Genomic DNA, 27,622 nt, shown 5'->3' on the forward strand with positions numbered 1-27,622 from the left:
ATGTTCTCCAGATAAGTAAACTCTTGGTAAGTCTTACCATTCCACTTGGCATGTTCTCTAGATCAGTAATCTCTTGGTAAGTCTTACCGTTCCACTTGGCATGTACTCTAGATCAGTAATCTCTTGGTAAGTCTTACCGTTCCACTTGGCATGTTCTCTAGATCAGTAAACTCTTGGTAAGTCTTACCGTTCCACTTGGCATGTTCTCTAGATCAGTAATCTCTTGGTAAGTCTTACCGTTCCACTTGGCATGTTCTCTAGATCAGTAAACTCTAGGTTCTCCTGACAGTTGTTGAGGCACTGTATGACCTTGTCACTCTCCGTACGACCCTTCAACAAGGACAGTCCGGCCAGATAGCCTTGGAAGTGGTCAGCAAATGTCTCATCTAGGCCTGGGTAGAACAAAATAAAGGCTTAATTAACAAACAATTTAGCTTTTTTTAATTACCACTTTAGTAATTATGAATAGCTTTATTTTTCTTGGTTAGTTAATCGTAATCCGTTTTGAATTTCAAGTAACAAGATGTTGACAAAAATATTTCCAAACAAACAAAATCACATAAACAAAAGCTTTCATTTACTCTTTTAAATTAGAAATGTGAACTATTTGGTCTCATATTTTTGGAATTTTTCCATCAAATGTCATCCCAGATTAGCCTGAGATGTCAGCACAGGCTTCTCAGGGAAGACACTTGTTGCATAAAATGGATTCTCTGAAAGAAAATACTCTTGTGCACATACTTTAAGGTAAGTTTTCCCAGAACAAGTCTCAAACTAGAGCTTTGTCACAGACGTAACGAATACCCCCACATGCCGCATTGACACAGAATATTTTGCATGTTGTCTTCACAAAAAACAGCAGACACCATGCTCAATGTTTAAAACGCATTAAGTGATCCCGTGACCTAGTTTTTGACCCGAAATGGCCCATGTTCGAACTTGACCTACACATCATCTAGATACAACCTATGACCAAGTTTGGTGAAGCTTTGATGAAATCTACTTGAATTAGAGAGCGGACACCATGCTCAATGTTTAAAACACACTAAGTGACCTCATGACCTAGTTTTTGACCCGGCATGACCCATATTCGAACTTGAACTAGACATCATCTAGATACAACATTTGACCAAGTTTGCTTAAGATTGGATGAAAACAACTTGAAATAGAGGGTGGACACTTAATATGGACTGACAAACAGAAAGACCGACTGACCGACAGACAAGCTCACTCCTATATACCCCCTAAACTTCGTTTGTGGGGCAGGGTTTTCCACAGGCTATTCAACGGTCCCTCGCCGGCGGGCTTGAATTTCGAAATCAGAGTCCCCAGGGCGCTTGAAATTTTCCGATCAATGCATGTTTACAGTAAAAGAAAATGGAGAATGTCAAGAAAATCAAGGTTTCTTTATCAGTGTATCAATATACCCTGTTTTAAAAGAGCACTTGGTACCTACTTTTGCATGTAATCGCCATAAACACCCCATGGGGTCATAGATAATCCACTGATAGGAGATAGCATGACGCGCGCATCGATTATTCTAGCCACATTACACAGTCATTTATGCTGGCACGGATGTATCACAGGAAACTCTCAGGTAACTTTCCAGTCGTCAAACTGTGATGTTCATCGTCCAATCGGTTACGCGAATGCTTATGAGGGCGGGGTTAACTATCGACAACTATTTTTGATTGACGTCAGGCACGAAGTAAGAGTTTATCGCAGCTTGATTAGCAAGGAGTTGTACCATTCACGTAATATAAAACCGGTAACTAGAACAGTACATTAAAGACGGTTTCGGGCATCATCATCACACCTTTTTACTGTAAACAAGTGTTACTCATGACACATAATTAATACGAGAAATTAATTGCAAGTGATAAGCAATTACTTACTTGTAGCAAGTAATTTTGCAAATAACTCCCGGTAACAATTATGCGATAACATTTTAATTGCAGTACATGTTTATTTCATCATGTCCATTTATGGAACTGATTAACCTCGTTTTTCTGACATTTATTAGACACAAAATGCGCTTCAACAAATAATCGTTGAATTAATTACGCACAACTGTAAATGTTTCGTTCGATTTTCAAATGAGCATTAACAATTTGTAATCCAAAACACGCTACCGAATTTTAATGCTAATGTGACATTAACAAATTGTAGTGTCAAATAAACAGTGAATTATCCTTTGTCTCAATAAAAAGCACGCGAAAAAAAAAAAGCAAACATGTAGAACGTCGCATGGAAAGTGTGGATGTATTTTGTGCTGTATAAAAACATGAATATCATGTCAGGCGATTTACGCGTGTTCTGTGGAGAAAAAAAACCCGCCCTGATTTGACGATATTTCATCACATCTTTAAATAGTAACACATGCCAAAATTTATTTGATACTTAAGAAAATATGGCGATTTTTTTTTTAATTCTTGACACTTTTATCGTAAATATTTACCAGAATTTGCTTTAAAATTGGAATAGCGACTGTAAAAGTAGTAAGTATGCCGTAATAGATAGTAGGTATGGTTGATACAGATATATTAAGGAATTGATCGAGACGGGATTATGCGTATCTATGCGGGAAAGGGTAAAATATAAATAAAGGGTAAAATATATAGTCACTTAAAATTTATTTGATACAATAGAAAAACGGTAAGGTTTGTGTTAAAGAATTAATTGAGAGCTTTAATCTTCAGTATTTACCAGAAAGTGATTTATAAAATCGGAATAAACAGGATTATCGGGTAATAAATAGAAACTTGAAAAGTAGTAAGTATACAGTAATAGAGTTGGGTTGAAACGGATGTATTGGGGACTCGTTCGAGTCGGGATTTTACTATCTATGCGGAAAAGTTTTTAAACAATTAAACAATATTTTATATATTTTCTTGAAGAGTCATAGCCTCACCAAATGACATCTTTTGACGCTGTTTTTATTTGAGTTATAACGCACTACAGAACGTCAATTGACACGTTAAATTAAAGAAAAAATCAACGTCGGGAGGGGACACCCCTCCCGAACCACCCCTATCAACTCCGGGGCGCCTGACACAAATCCTGTGGAAAGCACTGTGGGGGTATAACTAATATAATAATTTGTGGGGGTATAATTACTCTAGAGCTTCCATGAACTATGACTACTTATTTCCAGCCCTGGCATACACATACCTTTCCAGCAGGCCCCTATAACCAGCTTGCTGTAGTGGACCTTGTCAGTGGGGTGAAGGGGCCAGTCATCCAGCATCTCAAAGTTGTCCTGGTTGGCCTCTACCACCTTCCCATCTACCAGGAGACGTAGCTGAAATTGGAAGTCTTTCTTGGAACATTGGACTCACTTTTGCCCACAATGTCAAAAGTCTGAACTTGTTTTCACCCAGAATATCAAAACATTGGACTGGCTTTTGCCCACAATGTCAAAACATTTGACTGGCTTTTGCCCAGATAGTAAAACATTGAAATGTTGCCCAGAATGTCAAAAAATTGAACTGGTTTATGTCCAGGATGTCAAACACACCAAGCCAGCTATTGTTAGATGTCCATAAATCTTGAGGACTATCAGAGTATTTTTTGCATTTAAATAAAGAGCCATTAAAAGTAATATTTTTCAAAATGGGACTTACAATTTCACTTTGAAGGTTTTCAAAAAAAAGTTCTTTAAACTACAGTACAGCTCAGGCAAAACCAACAGGGCTATGCCATGGACAAATATTTTTGTTTTCAAATTTCTCCGCACCCACAACGAGTATTCATTCGGCATATTGCCGAGGCACTCTGCAATAATTCGCGGGGATGTCGCCTTTTCTGCTTCTGTCTTTACATTGATCCGCAGAATCTCGCCTTGGGTTTATACTCAGCGATTCCCCGAGAAGATATGTTTACAAATATTTAGTGTATACTATAACAAATGTTTAATAATTGTCAAATTGACTAATATTGAAACAGACACAGATAACATGCTGATATGTTTACTTTTACGTGATTATGTTAACATTTTGTCAAATTGTTGGTTTTGTGTGAGCTGTACTGCAAATCTCAAATTTTTATTCATTTCCCATCCAGCGTTATAAGTTGAACCATTGTAAATTCTTAAATACTGAAAACACATTTATTCTCAGTTTTGAAGAATTTGTTAGCAAAAAAAACAAACACAAATTCCCAATTTTAGTCAAAAAGCCTTTTTTCGAAAATCCAAAGGGACCAGTCCCCAATTAGACCATGTTGAGAAAAACACACTGAATCCTGCCTCCACCTTTGGTAAGTTGTGCCCCATGCCATCATTGACCTTGTCCAGGCATTAAGTTTATAACTAAGCTCAATTGTGACGAAAGCCTTAGGCCTATTGAAAAGTAAATTTTCTGGGTAAAACAAGTACTTGGTGTGTTTGATAAGATCTAAAGATCGCTCCAAAAGTGTGGGTTGAGTCCATGATCTCCCGGTTTCTAAGCCAATACCATATCCACTATAACCCGGTGACTTTGTAAAAACAAACATTTAACTTGATTACTATGAAACATGCCACTCACCTCTGGGAAGTCCATACTGAGGGCATAGTGGTGCCACCTGCCGTCGTTGACCTCGTCCAGAAGCCAGCGCCACTCTGCTGGCTTGAAGACCTCAAGGTCAGCAGGGTCAGAACTCTCCCGGCGCAGCAGGAACACCAGCTTGGAGTTGTGTACAAACAGTGCATAGTGGTGACGGTTCATGCCTGAAAGAAAGAAAAGTTTATATGATCCATGCTCTATCAAAACGGGGTTAAATGAATATGCATAAAGTGTCATCCCAGATTAACCTGTGAAGGTTGCGAAGGCTAATCAGGGACAACACTTTCCGTTTAAACTTAATTTTTCCTTTGATGTAACTTCTTTAAACAAAATGTGGAATAAAAGCGAAAAGTGTCGTCTGTGATCAGCTCATGCAGACTGCATAGGCTTTAACTGGTACAACACTTTACGCACATGCATTAAGCCTTGTTTTCTCACAGCCATGCTCATATCAATACTTACAACAGGTCCAAGTAATTCATTCTATACTACAGGACTTACTCTGTCCTTTGACAAATTAGCAAATTGTAACGGAGCATCAAATTTGACTTAAGAAAACTATGTATATTTATGGTGATTCATTTCTGTTGAAAAAGACCTGATTATTTACCACATATAAGACACATTTTATAAATATGGCTAAAACTATAGGAAAGAAGAATAAAACACTATGCCATGTGTTTAATAAGCCAACCAAAACTCATTTTCACATCTCCCTAAATAAAAGTCATTGGCTACAACTCTTTCTTAAAAATAAAATGTACAAAATTTTAGGGGGGATTGGGTGAATGTAGAAATGTTTACACAGTAACTCCAGTATAGCATGGATAATGGGATCAAAGCCACAAACCAATAGTATAAACAGACCACAATATTATATTAAATAAATGTTGTCTACAAATAACAATGGAAAAGAAACATGCCTTGATAAACTTGTCAAAGACGTCAATGATTCAAAAGTTGGAAAGGACATAAACATCATTACAATGTGAAACACAAATGCTCACATGCTGTTTCGCACAACTTTATTTGCATCAACCAATAGATTATCCCACTTGCAATGTCAAAGCGACAGCATGGGTTCCCATCTAATCTAATACGGCAATAATTGACCCGGCTCAATCGGTATCACCATATTTGAATTTTAAGAAAACTTTTGAGAAAGAAATGGAAAATTGGAGAAACAAGAAATGTGTTTGTCAGAAACACTATTCCCCTTATGCGCCGCTTGGATTATTTTTTTTACCTTTGACCTTGAAAGATGACCTTGACCTTTCACCACTAAAAATGTGTTTGTCAGTGTCAGAAACACTATGGCCCCTTATGCACCGTTTGATTTAATCTTTTTTTTATTTTTTTGCCTTGACCTCGAATTATGACCTTGACCTTTCATCCCTCAAAATGTGCAGCTCCATGAGATACACATGCATGCCAAATATCAAGTTGCTATCTTCAAAATTGCAAACGTTATGGCAAATGTTAAAGTTGGAGCAAACAAACACACAAACCAACCAACCAACCAACCAACAGACAGGGCAAAAACAATATGTCCCCCACTATCAGTGGTGGGGGACATAAAGCGGGGTATGAGACCCACGCGCCTTTTATTGAATGCCGTCTTATAGCAGAGCGTGCTGAATGGTATATACAGTGTACTTTCTACATAATTGTTGGTCAGAACATTTTAATTAAACTTTGTTTTCTTTTCTTTTTTCTTGATTTTTTGTTATAAAGGAAAAATAGGCGTCATTTTCTAAAATGCCAAATATTGTTTCATCAAATTAGTATTTATATAAGTATCATGTACAAAATATTCCCATTCGAATTAATACAGATATCATGTACAAATATTTTAATCATATTAAACCTTTCCCCATTAAGAAGTTAAGTGAAAATAGCTTTTGCAACCAGCATAAGACCAGAACAAACTGCGAGTAACTCACAGTCTGTTCAGGTTTTATGCTGTTTACTGCTCATCACTCAGTGTTGGAAATGAAGCCTTTAGAACTAGAATTTAGTAAAAAAGGGTAATTCATTAAAATGCATCTTTCTAGGGGACTACAAATGCATCAAAATACGTTTCTAAGTAATAAAGAGTTCATTGCACTTTACAAACAAACGAGTTAATATTCTTATTATATCCTGACTAACAAAGGCTAATCTATATCCATTTCTGCGTAGGTTGTTCTATTTAGGTAAATCATATTAACTCCTGGACAACAACCATAGAAATGTGGAGAATTAAAGATATCTGATTTGGATAACAAGTTGATAAACCGTAAATAATGGTCACCAAGAATTGTCCTCCTATATTAACCCACTCAGAAGCAAAGTAAAAATGGCTATGTGCAAACAGCATTAAACCAGAACAGTGTAATGGTTGGAAATAAAGCCTATCTAAGGGTTGGAAATAAAGACTATCTGAGGGTTGGAAATAAAGCCTTAAAAATTTGAATCAAGTCAGAAAGGTCCTTAATTAAATTTAACTTTCTAAGGGACTAAAAATGAGTCAAAATACGTATCTAAGTGGTAAAGGAATAAGTCAGTCTTAGACAGAACAGAAATATTGAAAGTACAAATGAATCAACTGTTAAGAATTCTTATTTTCAAATATCAATATTTTCACAAAACATTAACTTTCATTTCCCAAAAGGTGATTTCATAAGTACAATAAGGTAAATTCAGTCTCATTCAACACAGAGAAAATTTTAGAAACTGTAACTGTCCCCATAATTATCAACTTCAAAAATGAAACTTTCAGTATCAAATACAAAACTTGATATTTAATTATACACTTAAAACAAGTGATGTATTTGTGAAACACTATGTCCCCCCCTATATTTGACATTTGACCTTGAAGGATGACCTTGACCTTTCACCACTCAAAATGTGCAGCTCCATGAGATACACATGCTTGCCAAATATCAAGTTGCTATCTTCAATATTGCAAAAATTTAACGAAGGTTAAAGTTTGTGACACACACATACGATAAATGAATGAATGACTGACAGACAGGCCAAAAACAATATAACCCCGATCATTCGATCCGGAGGTATAAAAATTCTCCCTTAAATTAAAACAAATGATTCTGTTAACTATGAACTTAATATGTCCAGTTTAATCAATTCATCAGCCCCTTAATTGTGCTCAAGTGAGCTAAAATATCATCCATTTTCTGCCCACTGACTCACCATCGCCATCTGACATGCAGAGCAGGTGCTCCTTGTTGCCATGGTGATGTGGTTTGGTATCCTTGGTAACCAGGTCATCATGCCCAGAATGCTTCATCCATGTGGAGATTGTGAAGTGTGAGTCCAGGTGGTGGTCTGTATACGCGTCCGGGACCACAATGTGGTGAGACTTTCCGTCAAATGCGAATATTCTGTCGCCGTCATTTCCGTCATCGGAAGGAACCACACTTGTCCAATTGGATGCCAGGGTAGCAGTAGGTAGCAGATCAACACTTTCATCACTTGCACCTGTAATCACAATTATTTTTTTGCATTTTTTTAATCAAATAATATTGGTCAAGGAGGTATCAGGTCTACTCTTTAACCACTCCATTTTAATGGAATACAAGAGCAAAGTATAACGGGTGCCAACGCTCGGCTATGGGTACAGTTTTCAATAAATGAAAGCTTGTCAGAATATATTTAAAAACAAGAGTGCCAAACTGTCACAAGATACGCCCGTTCGAAGGTTTTGGACACCATGCTCAATGCTTGAAAGTGTCCTCAAGACCTAGTTATTGACCCGGCATGACCCATATTTGAACTTGACCTAGATATCACTTAGATGTAACATCTGACTAAATTTGGTGAAGATCAGATGAAAACTACTTCAATTAAAGAGCGGACAACATGCTTAATGCTTGAAATGCACTATGTGACCTCGTTTTTGACCCGGCATGACCCATGTTCGAACTTGACCTACATATCATCTAGACACAACTTCTGACCAAATTAGGTGAAGATCAGATGAAAACTACTTCAATTAGAGAGCGGACACCATGCTAAATGCTTGAAATGCACTAAGTAACCTCGTGACCTAGTTTTTGACCCGGCATGACCCATATTTGAACTTGACCTACATATCATCTAGACACAACTTCTGACCAAATTTGGTGAAGATCGGATGAATACAATTTGAATTAGAGTCCGGACAAAGTGGCGCCGTTGAAAATGCACTAATTGACCCTATGACCTAGTTTTTGACCCGGCATGACCCATATTCGAACTTGGCCTATATATCAACTAGATGCAACTGCTGACCAAGTTTGGTGAAGATCGGATGAATACAATTTGAAATAGAGTCCGGACAAAGTGGCCCCTTTGAAAATGCACTTATTGACCCTATGACCTAGTTTTTGACCCGGCATGACCCATATTCGAACTTGGCCTAGATATCAACTAGATGCAACTTCTGACCAAGTTTGGTGAAGATCGGATGAATACAATTTGAAATAGAGTCCGGACAAAGTGGCCCCTTTGAAAATGCACTTATTGACCCTATGACCTAGTTTTTGACCCGGCATGACCCATATTCGAACTTGGCCTAGATATCAACTAGATGCAACTGCTGACCAAGTTTGGTGAAGATCGGATGAATACAATTTGAATTAGAGTCCGGACAAAGTGATGCCTTCCGCCCGCCGCCCGCCCGCCGCCAAGGGGTTTCACATAATACGTCCCGTATTTTATACGGGCGTATAAAAATTAAAGGTCACAGTGACCTTGACCTTTGACCTAGTGACCCAAAAATGGGTGTGGCGTGTAGAACTCATCAAGGTGCATCTACATATGAAGTTTCAAAGTTGTAGGTGGAAGCACTTTGATTTTAGAGCCAATGTAAAGGTTTTAGCATGACGCTTACAGTGGACGGCTGAAGACGAGCTGGCTATGACAATACCTCGGGTTTTCTCCGAAAACATCGAGCTAAAAATTACTTATCTTATAAAACACTAATAAAATTGGGCAAGCTGGTTTACACTTTTATCACCTAAAAATTACAACATTTCTAACATGCTTCATCATGCTTATCATAGACAACAAGCAGACATATTGTCAACAAACTACCCAATTAATTATGTCAAAGACAAAAACAAAAAGGCTTAAAGTACCATTTTAAATAAAAGATTTAATTAACTACCAAAATAGTGTTTGTATCTTGTTCGAATCAAAATTCATTATGAAAAACAATGAGTCAATTGAAAAAATATCCTGAAAACATTAGTTTAAAATATTCAATTATTTATCTTTGCATTTGTAATTACATTCCTAAATGTCATTGAGGGCAATATTATCATTCTGCATAATACCAGAGAACAAAAATCTGAGAAATATGTGCTTCTTTCTAATAATAATAGTAAGTTAAATGTATTGTTTTGTACTATTGATATTGCATAGCCTTCAAGAATATGAAGCTGTCAAATCGCAAATAAAATTAAGAGAAAAACCACTTTTTATTAACAAATGTACACCTGCTATCTTCATTTGAAATTAATGACTGATATATAGTGTTTTTGAATGAAGGACAAAATACAAAATTGACAATATATAGGGAATATTATGCTATCCCATTTACCAGTGAAAAAAGCTTCAGAGTTATGGGAAATTGCTCAAGAAGGACCAAGTCTGAGACATACGAACAGAGCTTTATGCATGTGCAAGTTTTGTCAAAAAGTAGCCTGAGCAGTCTGCACAGGCCAACCAAGGACAACACTGTTTGCCTAAACTAAGACATACTTCCTTTAAAGGAGAAATACCATAAACAAGTAATGTATTGTCCCTGGTTTTCATGTGCTGACTGCACAGGCTAATATGGGACTTTGTGCACATGCATTAAGCACAGTTACAGTAAAAATACCATAAAAGCTGAAGGTTTTGTCCCTGGTAAGCATGTGTGGACTGCACAAGCTAATATGGGAGAACATTTTACGCACATGCATTATGCCAACTTTTCCCAGAGAGAGGCCCAAAAAACGAGTAGCAGGTTACACACCACATAGTTTCCTCTGTGACAGTATGCTGTAGGTGTCCCTATCGCAGCCCTTGCCGATGTGGTTGGTGGCCAGGTTGACCCTCACTGAGACTCGGTCTATCGTGCACGAGCCTGTGCACACGTGCAGTCGGGCAGAGTCTGTCAGGTATTTATACTCCGACCCCGGCGTGTATTCAATGTGGTCAGGAAAATCTGCAAAAGTGGCCATGGAGAAGATCTAGAACATGAAACTCACACAATATTAAGCTTTAAACGATAATCACATTGGTGTTCACGAGTTAAAGGGATCCTTTGTTTCAAAAGCTTTCACAAGGTGTGTTTTGTGCAAGGCTTTGGAAATGTGAACAGATTTGATCCATTATTTACAAGCATCTCAATGATACTACTGGATGATACAAACTGGTCTGGTAAAATTGAATGACTCCTGTAATGCACTTCCATGATTTTTTTTCAATTCCAAAATAATATGTGTGTAATAACATGTAATAAAATATATTTGTCAGGAATATTACAAATTGGGAGTGTATCATTAACAGATACAGACAGGCCAGCTCAATTATTTTTTTTTAAGACTAGAAGCTACATATTTACATGTTTTATTTGGAATACATTGTAAGATGGATATCATTTTATAATTGACAGCATTTTACAAATAAGCTACTTGTCAAATACAGCTCAAATTTAGCTTCATTGAGGGCCATTACTGCCACTATATCTAGAACTTAGCCTACAACAGTGTTTTTTCTCACCATTTTGGGAATGGATCTGGGTCCCTTTTGATTGTGAAAATCGAGTCATTTTGACGAAATTTGGAAATTAGTGTTTCCGTGTGTGTGTGTGTGTGTGTGTTTTTTGCTTAAAAAGACTTTAAAATCAAGAATGAAAGTAATTTAAATACATTACATTTACAAAAGCTTTACTTAAAGTATAACTAAATGTTGAGACTTATTAACAAACAAGGGCTGTTTGTAAAACATGCATGCCCCCCATATGGGGTGTCCATTGTAGTGGCAGCCATTGTGTGAGCACGATTTTTGTCACTGTGACCTTGACCTTTGACTTAGTGACCTGAAAATCAATAGGGGTCATCTGCGAGTCACGATCAATGTACCTATAAAGTGTCATGATCCTAGGCAAAAGCGTTCTTGAGTTATCATCCCAAAATCATTTTACTATTTCGGGTCACCGTGACCTTGACCTTTGACCTTGTGACCTCAAAATCAAAAGGGGTCATCTGCGAGTCATGATCAATCTACCTATGTAGTTTCATGATCCTAGGCAAAAGCGTTCTTGAGTTATCATCCAAAAACCATTTTACTATTTCAGATCACCGTGACCTTGACCTTTGACCTAGTGACCTCAAAAACAATAGGGGTCATCTGCAAGTCATGATCAATCTACCTATGAAGTTTCATGATCCTAGGCGTATGCTTTCTTGAGTTATCATCCAGAAACCATTTTACTATTTCGGGTCACCGTGACCTTGACCTTTGACCTAGTGACCTCAAAATTGATAGGGGTCATCTGCGAGTCATGATCAATCTACCCATGAAGTTTCATGATCCTAGGCGTATGCGTTCTTGAGTTATCATCCGGAAACCATTTTACTATTTCGGGTCACCGTGACCTTGACCTTTGACCTAGTGACCTCAAAATTAATAGGGGTCATCTGCGAGTCATGATCAATCTACCCATGAAGTTTCATGATCATAGGCGTATGCGTTCTTGAGTTATCATCCGGAAACCATTTTACTATTTCGGGTCACCGTGACCTTGACCTTTGACCTAGTGACCTCAAAATCAATAGGGGTCATCTGCGAGTCATGATCAATCTACCCATGAAGTTTCATGATCCTAAGCGTATGCGTTCTTGAGTTATCATCCGAAAACCATTTTACTATTTCGGGTCACCGTGACCTTGACCTTTGACCTAGTGACCTCAAAATCAATAGGGGTCATCTGCGAGTCATGATCAATCTACCTATGAAGTTTCATGATCCTAGGCGTATGCGTTCTTGAGTTATCATACGACAACCACCTGGTGGACGGACCGACCGACCGACCTACCGACCGACCGACCTACCGACCGACCGACCGACAGGAGCAAAGCAATATACCCCCTCTTCTTCGAAGGGAGGCATAAATATATATATATATGGGAAAAGTATATACTTATTTTCATCAGGAAAGGATCCCGCTACCAGACCTTAAAGTGATTAAAAAAAACACTGCTAAACAAAAAATATTATAAAAGCGGTAAGTATTGTCCCCAATAAGCCGGCGCAGACTGCACAGGCTTATCTAAAACAACCATTTAGGCACATGTATTTAACCCAGTTATCCAAGTACTATGCTCATATCAAGGCCACGATGCCCACCTGTCCATCCATTGGTGCACGTCTCCTTGACGATAATGTTCACGTACGCAGGCTCGGACACCTTGCCTGCGCAGTCTCGCGCACGAATCTTCAGAATGTAGTTGTAGGCATCCTTGTGGTAAATAGCCTTTGTGTTCTTGATGATGCCTGTAATTGCAAAAAGAGATACAATGTAATGTAGAATCTTAAGACACAACATTTTTAATGTTGTTAAATGCCTACTTTTTGAAATATATATATTCCCATATAGAATATATTATATTATTTATGGTATTGAAAATTGTCTGGAATTGTAAATAGAGAGATACGAAGTATCTGTCCAGATGATCTAGCATTTTATACACTTCTATAATGTGCAAATTATTTATATATGTATTCAGACAATAAAGCGTTTTCATTGTTTTTCAAAGGCCCCCTTTTAAATAGGTATCATGTTGAGACTAAACAAACAACAGTGTAGGCAGAAAGTGGCGTAATAGAATAGCCATTGCGGACTGAAGAAGTTTATCATGGACGACACTTAACACGCAAGAATTATGCACCCAGTGTTCCAGACGAAGCTTATTTGAGAACATGTCAATCCTCATATTTTTCCAATCATCACATGAATCTTAGCAATTTGTGAAGCCTACCAAATACCATCAATTTGACATTCAACTTCTTCACATTTTGGAGCCAGATATCTGTAAGGACACTACAAATACATGAAAGCTTCTTTGCTCTCATTTATAAAACACTGCCACAGTCACAAAGTAACACATTTTGATGTACAGTATTAGGAATTATAACACAAAGAAATCATGTTTCTGCTTAGTATTTAACTATGACATTTTCCAAAAGACAGTTTCAGCTATGTGTAACCTTGTAATTATATATTGCCATATCATGGTTTCTCAAACAAAGTAACAATTTTTGATGCGTTCTTGGGAATTGCAACACAAAGATATCATGTTTCCACTTAATATAATAATATGACATTTTCTATACGTGAGTTTCTGCTATGTGTCACCTTGTTATTATATATTGCCGTATATCGTTCCTCCAACTAATGAATCAACGAGAATGCCACAAATGTGATTAGTTACAATGGAATGACGTAAAATCAGTCCTGCTGATAGATTCTATTTTCACTTAGGGTTCAGACATTCCCAGTGTCACAAATTTCTCGCAATTTCTCTCATTTCTCGATAACCAATAGCAACTGATTGTTTTTTTCACACTCTTCAAAGAAGACCAGTAAGTGTGATTAATGTCCAGCTGTGAAAGGGAACTATTTTCTTGCCCTATAATCTAGCTGTTATTGGCATGGTCAGGAAATGATTACACAATCTGTATTCTTGAGTTGGCCCATCCAGATTCCAGTAGCTTAACAACACAGTGGCTTCGAAGCAAACAATTTAACTAAAATAATTATTATGTCAAGCATTTTTAGATCTTGTTGAAAATAACTCATTTATTATGCAATTTACAACAGTTACTGTTTAGAAAATTCGAAAATTTAGTCATACAGTTGGATTAAAATATTTTGTATGTATACAGGACTTTTTCAGTATGTAACCAAATGAGAGGTCATAACTTGACACCACTTATAGCATATGCAAATATACAAAGTCCGTAAATATTGCAACAATTACATTCTTTTCCAGTGGGGCTTTTTTGCTTGATTTTATAGCTGTTTCTGAGAAACATTCTAAAAGGTATCAAGTACCTTACTCTGCTATTCTGAACCTGATCATCAATGGTTTGGAAATAAAGGTATTCAGGAAATAATGAATTTTTATTTCATTAAATAATTATCAACATTTATTCAATCTTATTAGTTAACCAATATACAATGTTCACAGTGCAAGTAAATTGACACTAAAATGCCCACTTGTTTGGGTTTGAATCTTATTTCCAAATTTCCAAAAAAGCTTGTTAACCCATTACCACTTAGATACCTGTTTTGACGCATTTGTAGTCTTTTAGAAAGTAGCATTTAATTCAAGACCTATCTAACTAGATTCAAGTTTTAAAGGCTTCATTTCAAAACCTTAGATACTAATGAGCAGCAAACAGCTTACAACCTAAACAGACTGCGAGTTACTCGCAGGCTGTTCTGGTTTTATGCTGGTTGCAAAAGCCGCCCTCACTTTGCTTCCTTATGGGGGAAAAGGTTCAAAATTCCAATGCTCTTTAGCGTTCACATGTATTTTCATTCTTTACATAACTTCAGTATTTCTTGGTTACAGACCCGCTATTGGTGTCTTGTATTATTTCATTCCTTGTAATGAATAATCTTTTAAAGGGGGCTTTTCAATTGCTAGTTTATGACTCTCATTGGAAAAAAAACAAAACATTAGTTACTTCTTTCACTAAATCAAAATCAATACCACGACAGTCAATCGTGCTAAGTCATAACAATCTCTGAAACAGAACTAATTTCTGAGGGAATTAAACCCATTATGACAATTGTTTGAAGCATTTCGATCCATTTTTTTTAAATTGCAAATTGGTTAGAACAGCAAGTGCCTGGAGTAAATAGCAATTATGATGTTCGATAAAATTGATAGCGGCTTTAAGCAATTTCCTACTTAAAAATACTCATTTTCTGAAGATAATTCAATTACAATTACAATAAATTCTATATTTTGATTTACTATTTAAACCCTTAGAGGCGAGCGAGCAAATTGTTTAAGCCAAGTGCATATGACACTTTGAATTTTACAAAACCTTAAGTTAATTGAAGTTCTATCCTTCACTGTTTCAGCAAACCTATTTGCGATGTCAATCTTTCTTTGTAAACAAATAATAATTAAGACAATCATTTTTGTATGCACTTTGTTTAAACACTACACTGACATGCAAAAAAGCATTCAATAAAACTTCCCTTCGATTGTTCATATTTCCTACACCAGAAAAACAAAATCTAGAGAAAATGGGAATATACCATTGGTAGCCCATCCAATAACAATTAGCCTCCTTCCATTTCCATTCTGAGATAATACTTTAGCACGCTTAATAAAGCCTCAATTGAATGATTTCTCAAGAATATTGGACAGGCAAAACACACAATAATTAAAAAACCTAAAAATAGCAAAAATATATTGAAAAGATTTCAATAAACACTGAATAGATTCTGATGATATTTCAGTTAAATGTTATATTTCTTATCCATTTTCCTTTTATTTTGAATTACTTTCTGCATATGCAAATTTTTTTACAATTGTTTTTATAAAAAAATTAGGCTTTAACAGGATAAGTGTATATGCGAAGAAGTTTACAAAAGAAGATGCATTTTTCCCAGTTCGCACTTTTGGTAAAATTGTTTTTACAATAGTTTCAATAAACAAAAATCAAGCTTACAAATCATATAACATGTGCACAAGAATATACAAAACAAGATAACAACCCAGTTGGCGCTGTTGGGAAAAACTAATATATCATTCCCGCAGATATCCTTCAAGGATGTGGAGACAATTATTGCCTGTCGTTTATCAGATTTCCCGAGGAGCCTCCAGGACCATAATCTGTTTGTCACAGAGGACTGGGAGAAATTACATGATTGCCTTATGGCATGTGGTTGACATATTAACGCAGAAATTATTTTGTTAATTTCTTATTCAATTCACATTGGCGCAAATGACTTATGTGGGCTCTTCCCATGAGTCTTCAAACACACGGTGTGTGATCCTCAATTTCCAATTGGGTACCATGTATTTTTATTTTCAAATCTGTGGTACCAAGTGCTTTAATTTCCAAATATAGGGAAACATGTTCTTTTATTTCCAAATCTGTTGTACCAAGTGCTTTAATTTCCAAATATGGGTTAACATGTGCTTTAATTTCCAAATCTGTGGTACCATGTGCTTTAATTTCCAAATATGGGTTACCATGTTCTTTAATTTCCAAATCTAGGGCACCATGTGCTTTAATATCCGAATATGGGTTACCATGTTCTTTAATTTCCAAATATGGGTTACCATGTCCTTTAATTTCCAAATATGGGTAGCCATGTGCTCAAATTTCCGAATTTGATTTGAATTAGATCAAAGCTTGCCAAAACATAACAGTTCATGGTGAAATAGACGTAGCCACCACATGATCAAGATATTCCACCTTGTACCATAAGTAAAATGACTATTTGGAGAAGTTGATCCAACTCATCCTCCAAGAATGCAGGGTCCACCAATCACTGAATGAAAGTAAGCGGACAGAGACCAGTGCTTTTATTCAAATTTGGGGCCTGTACTAGGGGACCTATTCCTAATGGAAAAACGTACATATTTTTCCCAAATGGGATCCACAAAATTTCCAGTTAAAGGTTTAAAAAAAATAACTAAACTAGTGACCTGAAAATCAATAGGGGTCATCTGCGAGTCATGATCAATGTACCTATGAAGTTTCATGATCCTAGAAGTAAGCGTTCTTGAGTAATCATCAGTAAACCATTTTACTGGTTCGAGTCACCTTGACCTTAACCTTTGACCTAGTGACCTGAAAATCAATAGGGGTCATCTGCGAGTCATGATCAATGTACCTATGAAGTTTCATGGTCCTAGGCGTAAGCGTTCTTGAGTTATCATCCGGAAACCATTTTATTGGTTCAAGTCACCGTGACCTTGACCTTTGACCTAGTGACCAGAAAATCAATAGGGGTCATCTGCGAGTCATGATCAATGTACCTATGAAGTTTCATGATCCTAGGCGTATTCTTGAGTAATCAACCGGAAACCATCTGGTCGACGGACCGACCGACATGAGCAAAACAATGTACCCCTCTTCCTCGAAGGGGGGCATAATAAAATAATAAATACAAATAAATCTCAACATAAAGTTCATCTCTCATCAATCTCTATAAGTTAAACCTTAGTAAATGTGTTCATATCACTTGTATTCTCAATGTTTAAGCATTTGTTAATAAAAAGACTGCACTAATTTCCCAATTTAAGCCAAATCAACATGATTTTTCCCAATTCAAAGGTACATGGCCCCATTCCCAAAATGGTGAAAAAACCCTCTGAAGCCTGGGAGCATGCAAGAGAAGCTGTATGGACAGAAGAAATCCTTATCTACATATTCCAAATGTTGTGGAGAAAAAGACCTAAAACTAAGCAGTACAAGTAATAGCAACACCTACCTAAACCATAATTGACAACTGCCCTAATTGGATCAGAGGAACAGGAGAATGGCTGTGTAAATACTTTCATGACCATTGGAGGCAGAGGTAACTTTAGGAAAATGGCTGCATAAGAACTTTCATGACCTATTCCTACTCTACTTTTGAAATGGTGTCCAAATTCCAACTCACCAACTGTGAACTGAAATTCTAACACTTCTATCAACTATCAGCAACCTATCCTTGAAAACAACATTCTCCGATGACCTTACAATATATAGATATGTGAGCATGCGATCAATACCCTTTAACATGTTACAAAAACTGTCAATGAAAACCATTCAGCACTGATTGGACTTCACATGTTTTATATCTCCGTGCTTCACCTTTAGCAAACAGATACAAATTTTGATCTTGGAGTCACAGACAAAGATATCTGAGCACAGGTTCAATAAACTTTATAAACTGCTAAAAACACTTCGATTGAAAACCAGTCAGCAACACAATGAAGTTTCGCACATCTTACAGATTTTGCTTGACCTTTAGCAACCTTATACCAGTCATGATATGAAAACCGGTCAGCAACCATATGGCTTCGAACATTTTATATCTCAGGGCTTGACCTTTAGCAACCATTTACCAGTCATGATCCTGGTGTAAAAGACGGAGTGTTATTACGTGGAAGATGACATTTAAGCATTTTCTGTCAAGATAATAATCAGAACAAAAACTTTTGGTCAACATCATGCACGAAAATATCATATTTAATGCATTTAAATAAAATATGCTGACTTCTGCAGCTAATTTGGGACGACACTTTATGCATTAAGCCCAGTTTTCCAAGAATGAGGCTGATTAGGCTAATTTGCTTACCATTGCTGGTGATAGTGAATGGTGCTTCATCACTGACGATGTCATAGCCGCAGATTGCACTGTTCTCTGGGTCCGCATCCCTGTCTATGGCTTTAACCTACATTAAAACAAACTGAGATTTGTACACTGTAAACCAATAAAACACGCTCCAGTTTAAAGCGGAATTTAATGTAACGCAGGTAGGTCTTTGTTCCCATTTTGTCTCCAACTTTCCATTTTTCTTTCACATGTTTAAAGGCAGACCTTTTCCTGACGTATCTACAGGTATGTTCAATGGACCCATTCTCAAAGCAAAATGATGAAATTAAATCCCAATTTGAAATACTAATTCAAAATGTGAAAAAAATATCACAATTTGAAAAAGAAAAGTGTTTGATGATTTGTATATCTCAATTTTATTTCAATTACATCTCACAAAGTATATGACTATAATGTATATGATTTTATCCTTATAAATGAATTATTTCAAAAGTTATATTTAAATATGTTTTTCCAATACATTGATTTATTGCGCAGAAAAAAACTTATCCAGACTTTGCAATTTTCCCAAAATGGCCACAAAAAGTCCTGATAGTAACTTAAACAAGAGCACCGCATAACGGGTGCCAACGCTCGGCTGTGAGTGCAATTTTAAATAAATGAAAGCTTGTCAGAATTTTTTTTTTTTTATGTCACAGTGACCTTGACCTTTGACCTAGTGACCCCAAAATGGGTGTGGCGTGTAGAATTCATCAAGTTATATACATATGAAGTTTCAAAGTTGTAGGTGGAAACACTTTGATTTTAGAGCCAATATAAAGGTTTTAGCATGACTTCAGATGGCGGACGACAAGCTGGCTATGACAATACCTCGGGTTTTCTCCGAAAACAGCCAAGCTAAAAATGGCAGCACTCATGGTCCTATATTATTTATTTCTCTATTAAAATTAATGAGGCTTACTCGTGATGGTAGCATTTGACAGTTAAGTGATATTACCCCCCCCCCCCCCTGAGTACCTGAGTGATGTTCTGTGACAGGACCCCCTCCTGTAGGTCAGCGTTGTACGTGGTCTTCTCAAACACAGGGGCTGATCTGTCTGCTGCCACCACCTTCACTGTGACTACGGCCCTACAAAACAACGTAACAAAGATGATTATACAGATTTTCTTTTGTATAGTCCGCCCTATAAAAAAAACATAACAATCAATGATTATACAGATTTTCTTTTGTACATGTCACCTAAGAAAATAAAATGACATGGTATATATATAGATTGCATTTTGTTTAAATCAACTTGTTTGATATTCACTGACAGGATGCCTACTTGCAGATTAGTATTGTTCATTATACATCGGTGCTTTCAAACTCAGGCTTCAAGTGACCTTCACACAACTACCCTGACCTTCACATGACTCCCTTTACAATCTTATGACCAGAAAATAACAAACCAAAAGAAACTACATGCTGGGAGTTAAAAATGATGGTGCTTTGTTACAACATTATGCATGTATTGCTCATACACGAAGTTGGCTTTAACCCATTTATGCCTAGCGTCTAGAAAAAAGGACATGGCAAACAGCGTAGACCCAGATGAGACACCGCATGATGCGGCGTCTCATCAGGGTCAATGCTGTTTGCTCAAAGGAACTTCTGTAAGAAATATTCTAAATATAGAAATAAATATACCATTCATCCCTAATTTTGGAAATAAATTGATCCAATTTAGAAGGATGGGAGAGTCCACTAGGCATAAATGGGTTAAACATCAGAAAATAAGCATAACAGCATACAAGTTAAATTTTTTAAACATTTTGGACACAACACTTAATCAGTTATAATAGCACCTAAGTAAATCAAGAAATGCAGGCACCATTTGATTTAAATGCAACTGCTGAATTAACCCTTTCCCACTCAGAGCCAAAGTTGAAATGGCTATGTGCAAACAGCATAAACCAGAACAGCATGCGAGTAACTCACAGTCTGTTCAGATTTAATGCTGTTTGCTGCTCACCAGTACCTAAGGTTTGGAGATAAAGCCTTAACAACTTGAATCTAGTAAGAAATGTTTTTAATTATATGTAACTTTCTAAGACACAACAAATGCGGGAAAATATATAACTAAGTGGTAAAGCCCGGTTCAAAGAAAAACATGAACTGAAAAGATGGGTAATCTTACATCAGGAACATGTTGTATACTACAGAACATTTATAATTAGCTGTCCATAGTGGAAAAACAATTATCACAGCAATTTGTAAGCCAATATTCAGCATTACAGCAGAAGCATCAAAATATCTGAAGAATGGAACATCAAGATACACATAAGCCAAGCTAAGTCAGAATTAGACTTAGTGAATATATTTGAAATATTAATTGTCCCAGATTAACCTCCACAGGCTTATCAGGCCAGGGTGTTTTCAAGCCAAATTGGGATTTTTTTTAAATCGATAAAATGAAAATCTGGGAATTATTTATGGACAAAATGGACCAAATTTGGGATTTTTTTATCCATAAATATTTATACAACAGGCCATTTCCTGGACATTTTGAAAAAGATCTTATAAATCATAGTTATATACTTTGTTAGATGTTTATGAAATAAAATTTAGATATGATAATCATTACCCACTTCTATCAGAAAAAAAGCTGTTTTTCTTCATTATTTTTTTCTTGGAAATTAGAAAAAATATACAATATCCATTTGCTTTGGGATCGGGTCTGTTTTATGGCCTTCTTTACATAGCATAAAAAACCCTGCAGGCTAATCAGAGATGACACTTTCTGCTTTTATGGAACTTTTCTATTAAAAGAAGTCTCTTTTAAACAAAAATCCAGTCTTTGGGGAAAGTGTAATCCCAGATTAGCCAGTGCAGACTGTGCAGGCTAATCAGAGACATACTTTTCACTCATGCATTTAGACTTGTTTCCCAAAGCAAAACTCAAATGTTTTACAATTACTTCATTGGTAATTATTTTGCATGTTATAATACTCTACCTTCAGTAACACTAATAAAAAAAGCTGCAAAATGATGACATGCCCTTTAATACCCGCAACATTCTCAGAAGCTACCCTTTTCAGTGACATTTATTTCTTGCAATAATTCACGCTTTCCTGACAATAATAGATTTTAAAGCACTACCAAGCAATCATAAACTAGTAAAACATACGCTTTTTACCTAGATTATTATGTAAATGAAGACATGCCTAGACAAATGTGGGCAGAATCTTAGATTTGTAATAGGTCATGATGCAATTTTATTATATTTTTATAGTAATGTTCATATATGTATACAAACTTACTGATAAACATGACATAATTATCATATAATCTTAAATGTCTCTTTGTATAGGTAGAACACTTAATATCTCTTTGTATAGGTAGAAACCTTAATGTGTTTTGTATAGGTAGAACACTTAATGTCTCTTTGCATAGGTAGAACACTTAATATCTCTTTGCATAGGTAGAACACTTAATGTATCTTTGTATAGTTAGAACATTTAATGTCTCTGTGTATAGGTAGAACACTTCATGTCTCTTTGTATCGGTAAAAAACTTAATGTATCTTTGTATAGGTAAAAAACTAAATGTATCTTTGTATAGGTATAGCACTTAATGTCTCTTTGTATAGGTATAGAACACTAAATGTCTCTTTGTATAGGTAGAAACCTTAATGTGTTTTGTATAGGTAGATGTCTCTTTGTATAGGTAGAACACTAAATGTCTCTTTGTATAGGTAGAACACTTACTTTGACAATCAATTATTTTCCTCCCATGTTTCCTCTATAATCTTTTTGAATGTTGACTTTATCTGACTTAGCTTATTAACAATTTTAAGAGGTGAATTGGAGGTGAATTTAAATTTATGAAAATAGTATGACTCCCCCTTCCAGTTAGTATGGACCACATATAGTTATATCTATTGCTAGTTTGGGGATTCTAAATTCCAGATTAGCCTGTGTATTCCCCTTTTGGGAAAACAGGGTTTAATGAATGTGCGAAATGTGTAACTCCAGATTAGCCTGTGTATTCCCCCTTTTGGGAAAACAGGGTTTAATGAATGTGCGTAATGTGTAACTCCAGATTAGCCTGTGTATTCCCCCTTTTGAGAAAACAGGGTTTAAATAAAAGTGCATTAAGAGTAACCCTAGATTAGCCTGTGCATTGCCCATAAACTGGATTTTCCTGCAAATGTCAAAAACCATAAAAGCTTAACACATTACCACAGAGAAGCCTGTGTGGACCGCACAGGCTAATCAGGGTTAACACTTTACCTACATACCTTTAGTCCCATTTGCAAAAGCAAGGCTCACATGTTTAAACTTTGCACTTTTCAAAAGGGTAGCAATTTAAGGAATTGACCACTCTTTATAGACAATTTTGACAATTACTAGTAATAGATTTGACAATCAAACATATATTGCAAGCCTTTCTTCATCAGGTTACTAACGATACTATTTGTAAAATATTCTTCCCTAAAATTGAAATATTTTTTGTAGCTTAAAGTTTTTTGTTTCATATAATTATTGAAAGTTCAATTTATTTTTATTTTCTCAACATTTCCATCCTTTTAGACAAAGCCCTCACTTTCTCCGCTTAAAATATGAATATTTTACATGAAAATTCCCCCAGAAAACAATATAAAACTTCCATAAATAAGGATTATTCTGCAATAACCATGCAGTCTTGGCATGTGATGTCTGCTTCTATAAATGAATTGCTCTACACAAAAAAAACATTAGCCATGCCAGTAACTGTAATACTGCATTTTGAAGCAGAAAATCTAGTTAGACATTTGAGGATAATTAATCCTAAGAGGCCCATAATGTGATACTTTCACTGCCCTTAGAATATTTTTAAACAAGAGATTGCCAAGCAATATGGTCCCCTACTGGTGAAACTCCACCATTGTCAGTATTTTTTTATTTTTTTTATTATATTTGTTGCCATAGCAACCATAATTTTTGACGTAGGAACAAAATGAAATGACGTGCATAATCTCCATATTGCCATCTATCCATGTTTCAAGTTTCATGAAACAATATGAAGAACTTTTAAAGTTATCGCAGGATCCAGAAAAGTGTTAGTGACTGACAGACAGACTGACAGAAAGACAGACTGAAATACGGAGTGCAAACCATAAGTCCCCTCCGGTTTCACCGGTAGGGGACAATAAAAGTACCTGTACATTAAATTTAGAAAAGTCATGGTGCATTTTTTTTGATAATACAAGGAATGGGTAAAGTATATGTATTAGGTAGGTACTGTTTTGTTGCTGCCATCTAAATGAATTATTTGATTCAAATGAATTCATTGCTTTACGTTTAGGTCATTAAACCTTGTTCATAGACTCATGCGACTTAATTGAGTCAAGTGTTGTAATTTAATTAACCCTTTTCCACTAAGATAAGTATTGTGACACACTTGTAGTCCCTTCCAAAGTTAAATTCAATTAAATACCTTTCTTACTAAATTCAAGTTTTAAAGGCTTCATTTCCAACCCTTAAATACTGATGAGCAGCAAACAGCATAAAACCTGAACAGACTGCGAGTGACTGCGAGTTACTCGCAGGCTGTTCTGGTTTTATGCTGGTTGCAAAAGATATTTTCACATTGCTTCTTATGGGGGAAAAGGTTAATACATTTTGCTTTAAGCATATCAATCTGTGGCATGCAGCATGAGTCAATAAAAAAAAAATACCTGCTAGATTTTTTATCGTATGGTGGGTCCACACAATCAAAGGCAAATATGTTGAACTTGTAGGTTTTCCTCTTCTCATAGCTGAGTCTTTCCCCTTCATGCACTTTCAACAGACCCTCTCCTGTCTCTCTATTCTTCACCTCAATCACAAATGGAATTTTCTTGATGTTGGAGACAATCTCATAGCGGCAAATCAGGCCTGAAAATACACACAACAAGGTCACATTAGCTCATTTGATAGACATGAAGTAGATAGGTAAGCAGGCTTGGGAGTTAATATTTTAGTTTCGGGCAGGCAAAAATGCTACAATTGACATGCTTTAGAAATATTTTATCTGGAAGCAGCAGATTCCTTAATGTGGTGTGGTGGTTTGAGTTTCTCTATGACCAGGGGAGCTAAGCCTACGGGAGTGTAAAAACTCTGGACAGAGCTTCCAAAGCTGGACAGATTTAACCCTTTCCCACTCAGAAGCAAAAAGAAAATGGATATGTGCAAACAGCATAAAACCAGAACAGCCTGCACGTCTGTTCAGGTTTTCTGCTGTTTGCTGCTCATCAGTATCTAAGACTTGGAAACGAAACCTTAAAAATTTGAATCTAGTAAGGAAGTACTTTAATCAAAATTAATTTTCTGAGGGATTACAAGGGCGTGAAAATACGTATCTAAGTGGTAAAGGGTTAAATATGTATCTTAGTGGCAAAGGGATAAAAACGTAGCTAAGTGGTAAAGGGTTAAATACCTATCTAAGTGGTAAAGAGTTATATACGTATCTAAGTGGTAAAGAGTTAAATACGAAGCTAAGTGGTAAGGGTTAAATACATAGCTAAGTGGTAAAGTGTTAAATACGTATTTAAGTGGTAAAGGGTTAAATACATATCTTAGTGGTAAAGGGTTAAATATGTATCTAAGTGGTAAAGGGTTAAATATGTATCAAAGTGGTAAAGGGTTAAATACCTATCTAAGTGGTAAAGGGTTAGATAAGTATCTAAGTGGTAAAGGGTTAAATACAAAGCTACATGTAAGTGGTAAAGGCTTAAATATGTTTCTAAGTGGTAAATGGTTAAATACCTATCTAAGTGGTAAAGGGTTAGATACGTATCTAAGTGGAAAAGGGTTAAATACAAAGCTAAGAGGTAAAGGGTTAAATACATAGCTAAGTGGTAAAGTGTTTAATTCATATCTAAGTGGTATTTGGTTAAATACATATCTAAGTGGTAAAGGGTTAAATACGAAGCTAAGTGGTAAAGGGTTAAATATATTGCTAAGTGGTAAAGTGTTAAAATCATATCTAAGTGGTAAAGGGTTAAATACAAATCTAAGTAGTAAAGGTTAAATACGTATCTAAGTGTTAAAGGGTAAAGGACAGACCAATATCAGCCACCTCACCTCAAGGCTAAGTGGAATGAGATGGATCACTCTAACAGATTAACCAAGGGTGGGAGTGGCATAAAGCCTTGGCTAGCTTAAAGTCCTACGACAAGAAAAAGTCTGAATATAAACAACTTCTTCATAGGGATGCACTGGACCAAAATTTGCATACCGACAGTTGGTAATAATATATTGATAAGTCTACATGCTCATCAAATTTGGCTGAGTTTCCCTCATTTAGAAAAACATGCAATCAATAAAAAATCAGTACATCAAGAACATTTCTGTTAGTTACAGCAACAGACTTCTATTAGGGAATTTCATAAAACACAAGAATAAAAAAACATTGCAGTATTACTGTTCCGATTTATAATTCTGTTCTGATGTATAAGAGCACAACCTATGAAAATATTGGATATACTGTAAATATTGGGCGTTAAGTCCTTCAGATATTTGGTGACAACTTTTTACCCATAATTGGCATTCAACTTCAGTGTTTCTACCAAAGCGTACTTATTTGACATGTACTTGGCAATCATTTCTTATTAAATACAAACTGCAATGTCTTGCAAATGACTTACGTTTGAGAGATTGTTACATAATTATCAATAGGTCCATTCATAAGGTACAACAATTACCTGCAGATAATGGTTATTTATCCCTTTGCATGCTGGGAAATTTGTCGTCTGCTAAAATGTCGTCTGCAGAATTTCTAAAATTAGCATTTTCTTCGATTTTTTTCAAAGAATACTATCAGAATAGCAAGAAGTTTGGATCCTGATGAGACGCCACGTTCTGTGGCGTCTCATCTGGATCCAAACTGTTTGCAAAGGCCTTTAAAATTCGGTTCCCGCACTGAAAGGGTTATATTTCAAGATTACATCTGGAGCACTTGTTTATGTTTTGCAAATTGAATTGAAACAATACATGTAGGCAATAAACAACATTAATGTTGTATTGACATCAACGCAAAGACATAAAATTACTCTAGTATCAATTTGCAAATTCTCTAAGGCATTGAAGCATAAGATTAAATAACAAAACAAGAACTATGGTGCAGCCAGTGTAGTTATTTTTAAGACAACTTATACAAATCTTAACCAAGTGTAACAGGGGTAATAGAGAAACAATGAGCTTTGTCTATTAATTATTTAGCAATAGTTAAGCCATCCGCCCAGATAGTTAGGGCTTGTAACAAAACTATTGTATCTCACATATATATGTAAAGAAGTTACATTAGTTATACACCTAACAATCTCAATGTAGATGTGAGATAGCCATCTTCAAACAAAGGCTAGTACTTGAAACCTAATAAGGCCAACAAAGGTCATTTGTTTACATAAACATTGCAAAAAAGGTAGATAATATAATCTTAACCTTTTTTTTAAAGATTCCCAATTTAATAAGAATATGAAACAACAAACATGAATCTTTCAAATCTACATTAAACTTTATGTTGTAAGTTACTTTTAAAGTTAATTAAGCAAATATGATCAAATGTAGCAAACATGGTAAAAAACGCAATAATTATTTTAGTGAAATATGGAAGAGTTATAGAATACTCAACCTAGTATTTAAAGAAATAAAGAAATTGTTTAGAATCTTTAAGGTCCATGATGGGTCAGGAAAAACAAACAACTTTCTTAACACCTTATTTAATTTCAAGTTTGATCTGAAACAT

General features: G+C 35.8%; 1 protein-coding gene across 1 annotated transcript in view; it reads right to left on the reverse strand.

Annotated features, from left to right (window-relative positions):
• The window catches only part of LOC127850397 (calsyntenin-1-like), a 78,241-nt gene that overhangs the window by 20,347 nt on the left and 30,272 nt on the right, over positions 1-27,622 (reverse strand). Inside the window, exons 3-11 of the mRNA XM_052383417.1 lie at positions 24,573-24,771; positions 19,891-20,002; positions 18,895-18,991; positions 12,924-13,070; positions 10,546-10,737; positions 7,737-8,024; positions 4,527-4,708; positions 3,172-3,301; positions 238-392 (exon numbers count right to left, since the gene is read on the reverse strand). Coding sequence (XP_052239377.1) covers positions 238-392; positions 3,172-3,301; positions 4,527-4,708; positions 7,737-8,024; positions 10,546-10,737; positions 12,924-13,070; positions 18,895-18,991; positions 19,891-20,002; positions 24,573-24,771 — 1,502 coding nt within the window. The remainder of the gene's footprint in view (positions 1-237; positions 393-3,171; positions 3,302-4,526; positions 4,709-7,736; positions 8,025-10,545; positions 10,738-12,923; positions 13,071-18,894; positions 18,992-19,890; positions 20,003-24,572; positions 24,772-27,622) is intronic.

Source organism: Dreissena polymorpha, chromosome 11 (genome assembly GCF_020536995.1).
Source record: "Dreissena polymorpha isolate Duluth1 chromosome 11, UMN_Dpol_1.0, whole genome shotgun sequence".
Lineage (NCBI taxonomy): Eukaryota > Metazoa > Mollusca > Bivalvia > Myida > Dreissenidae > Dreissena > Dreissena polymorpha.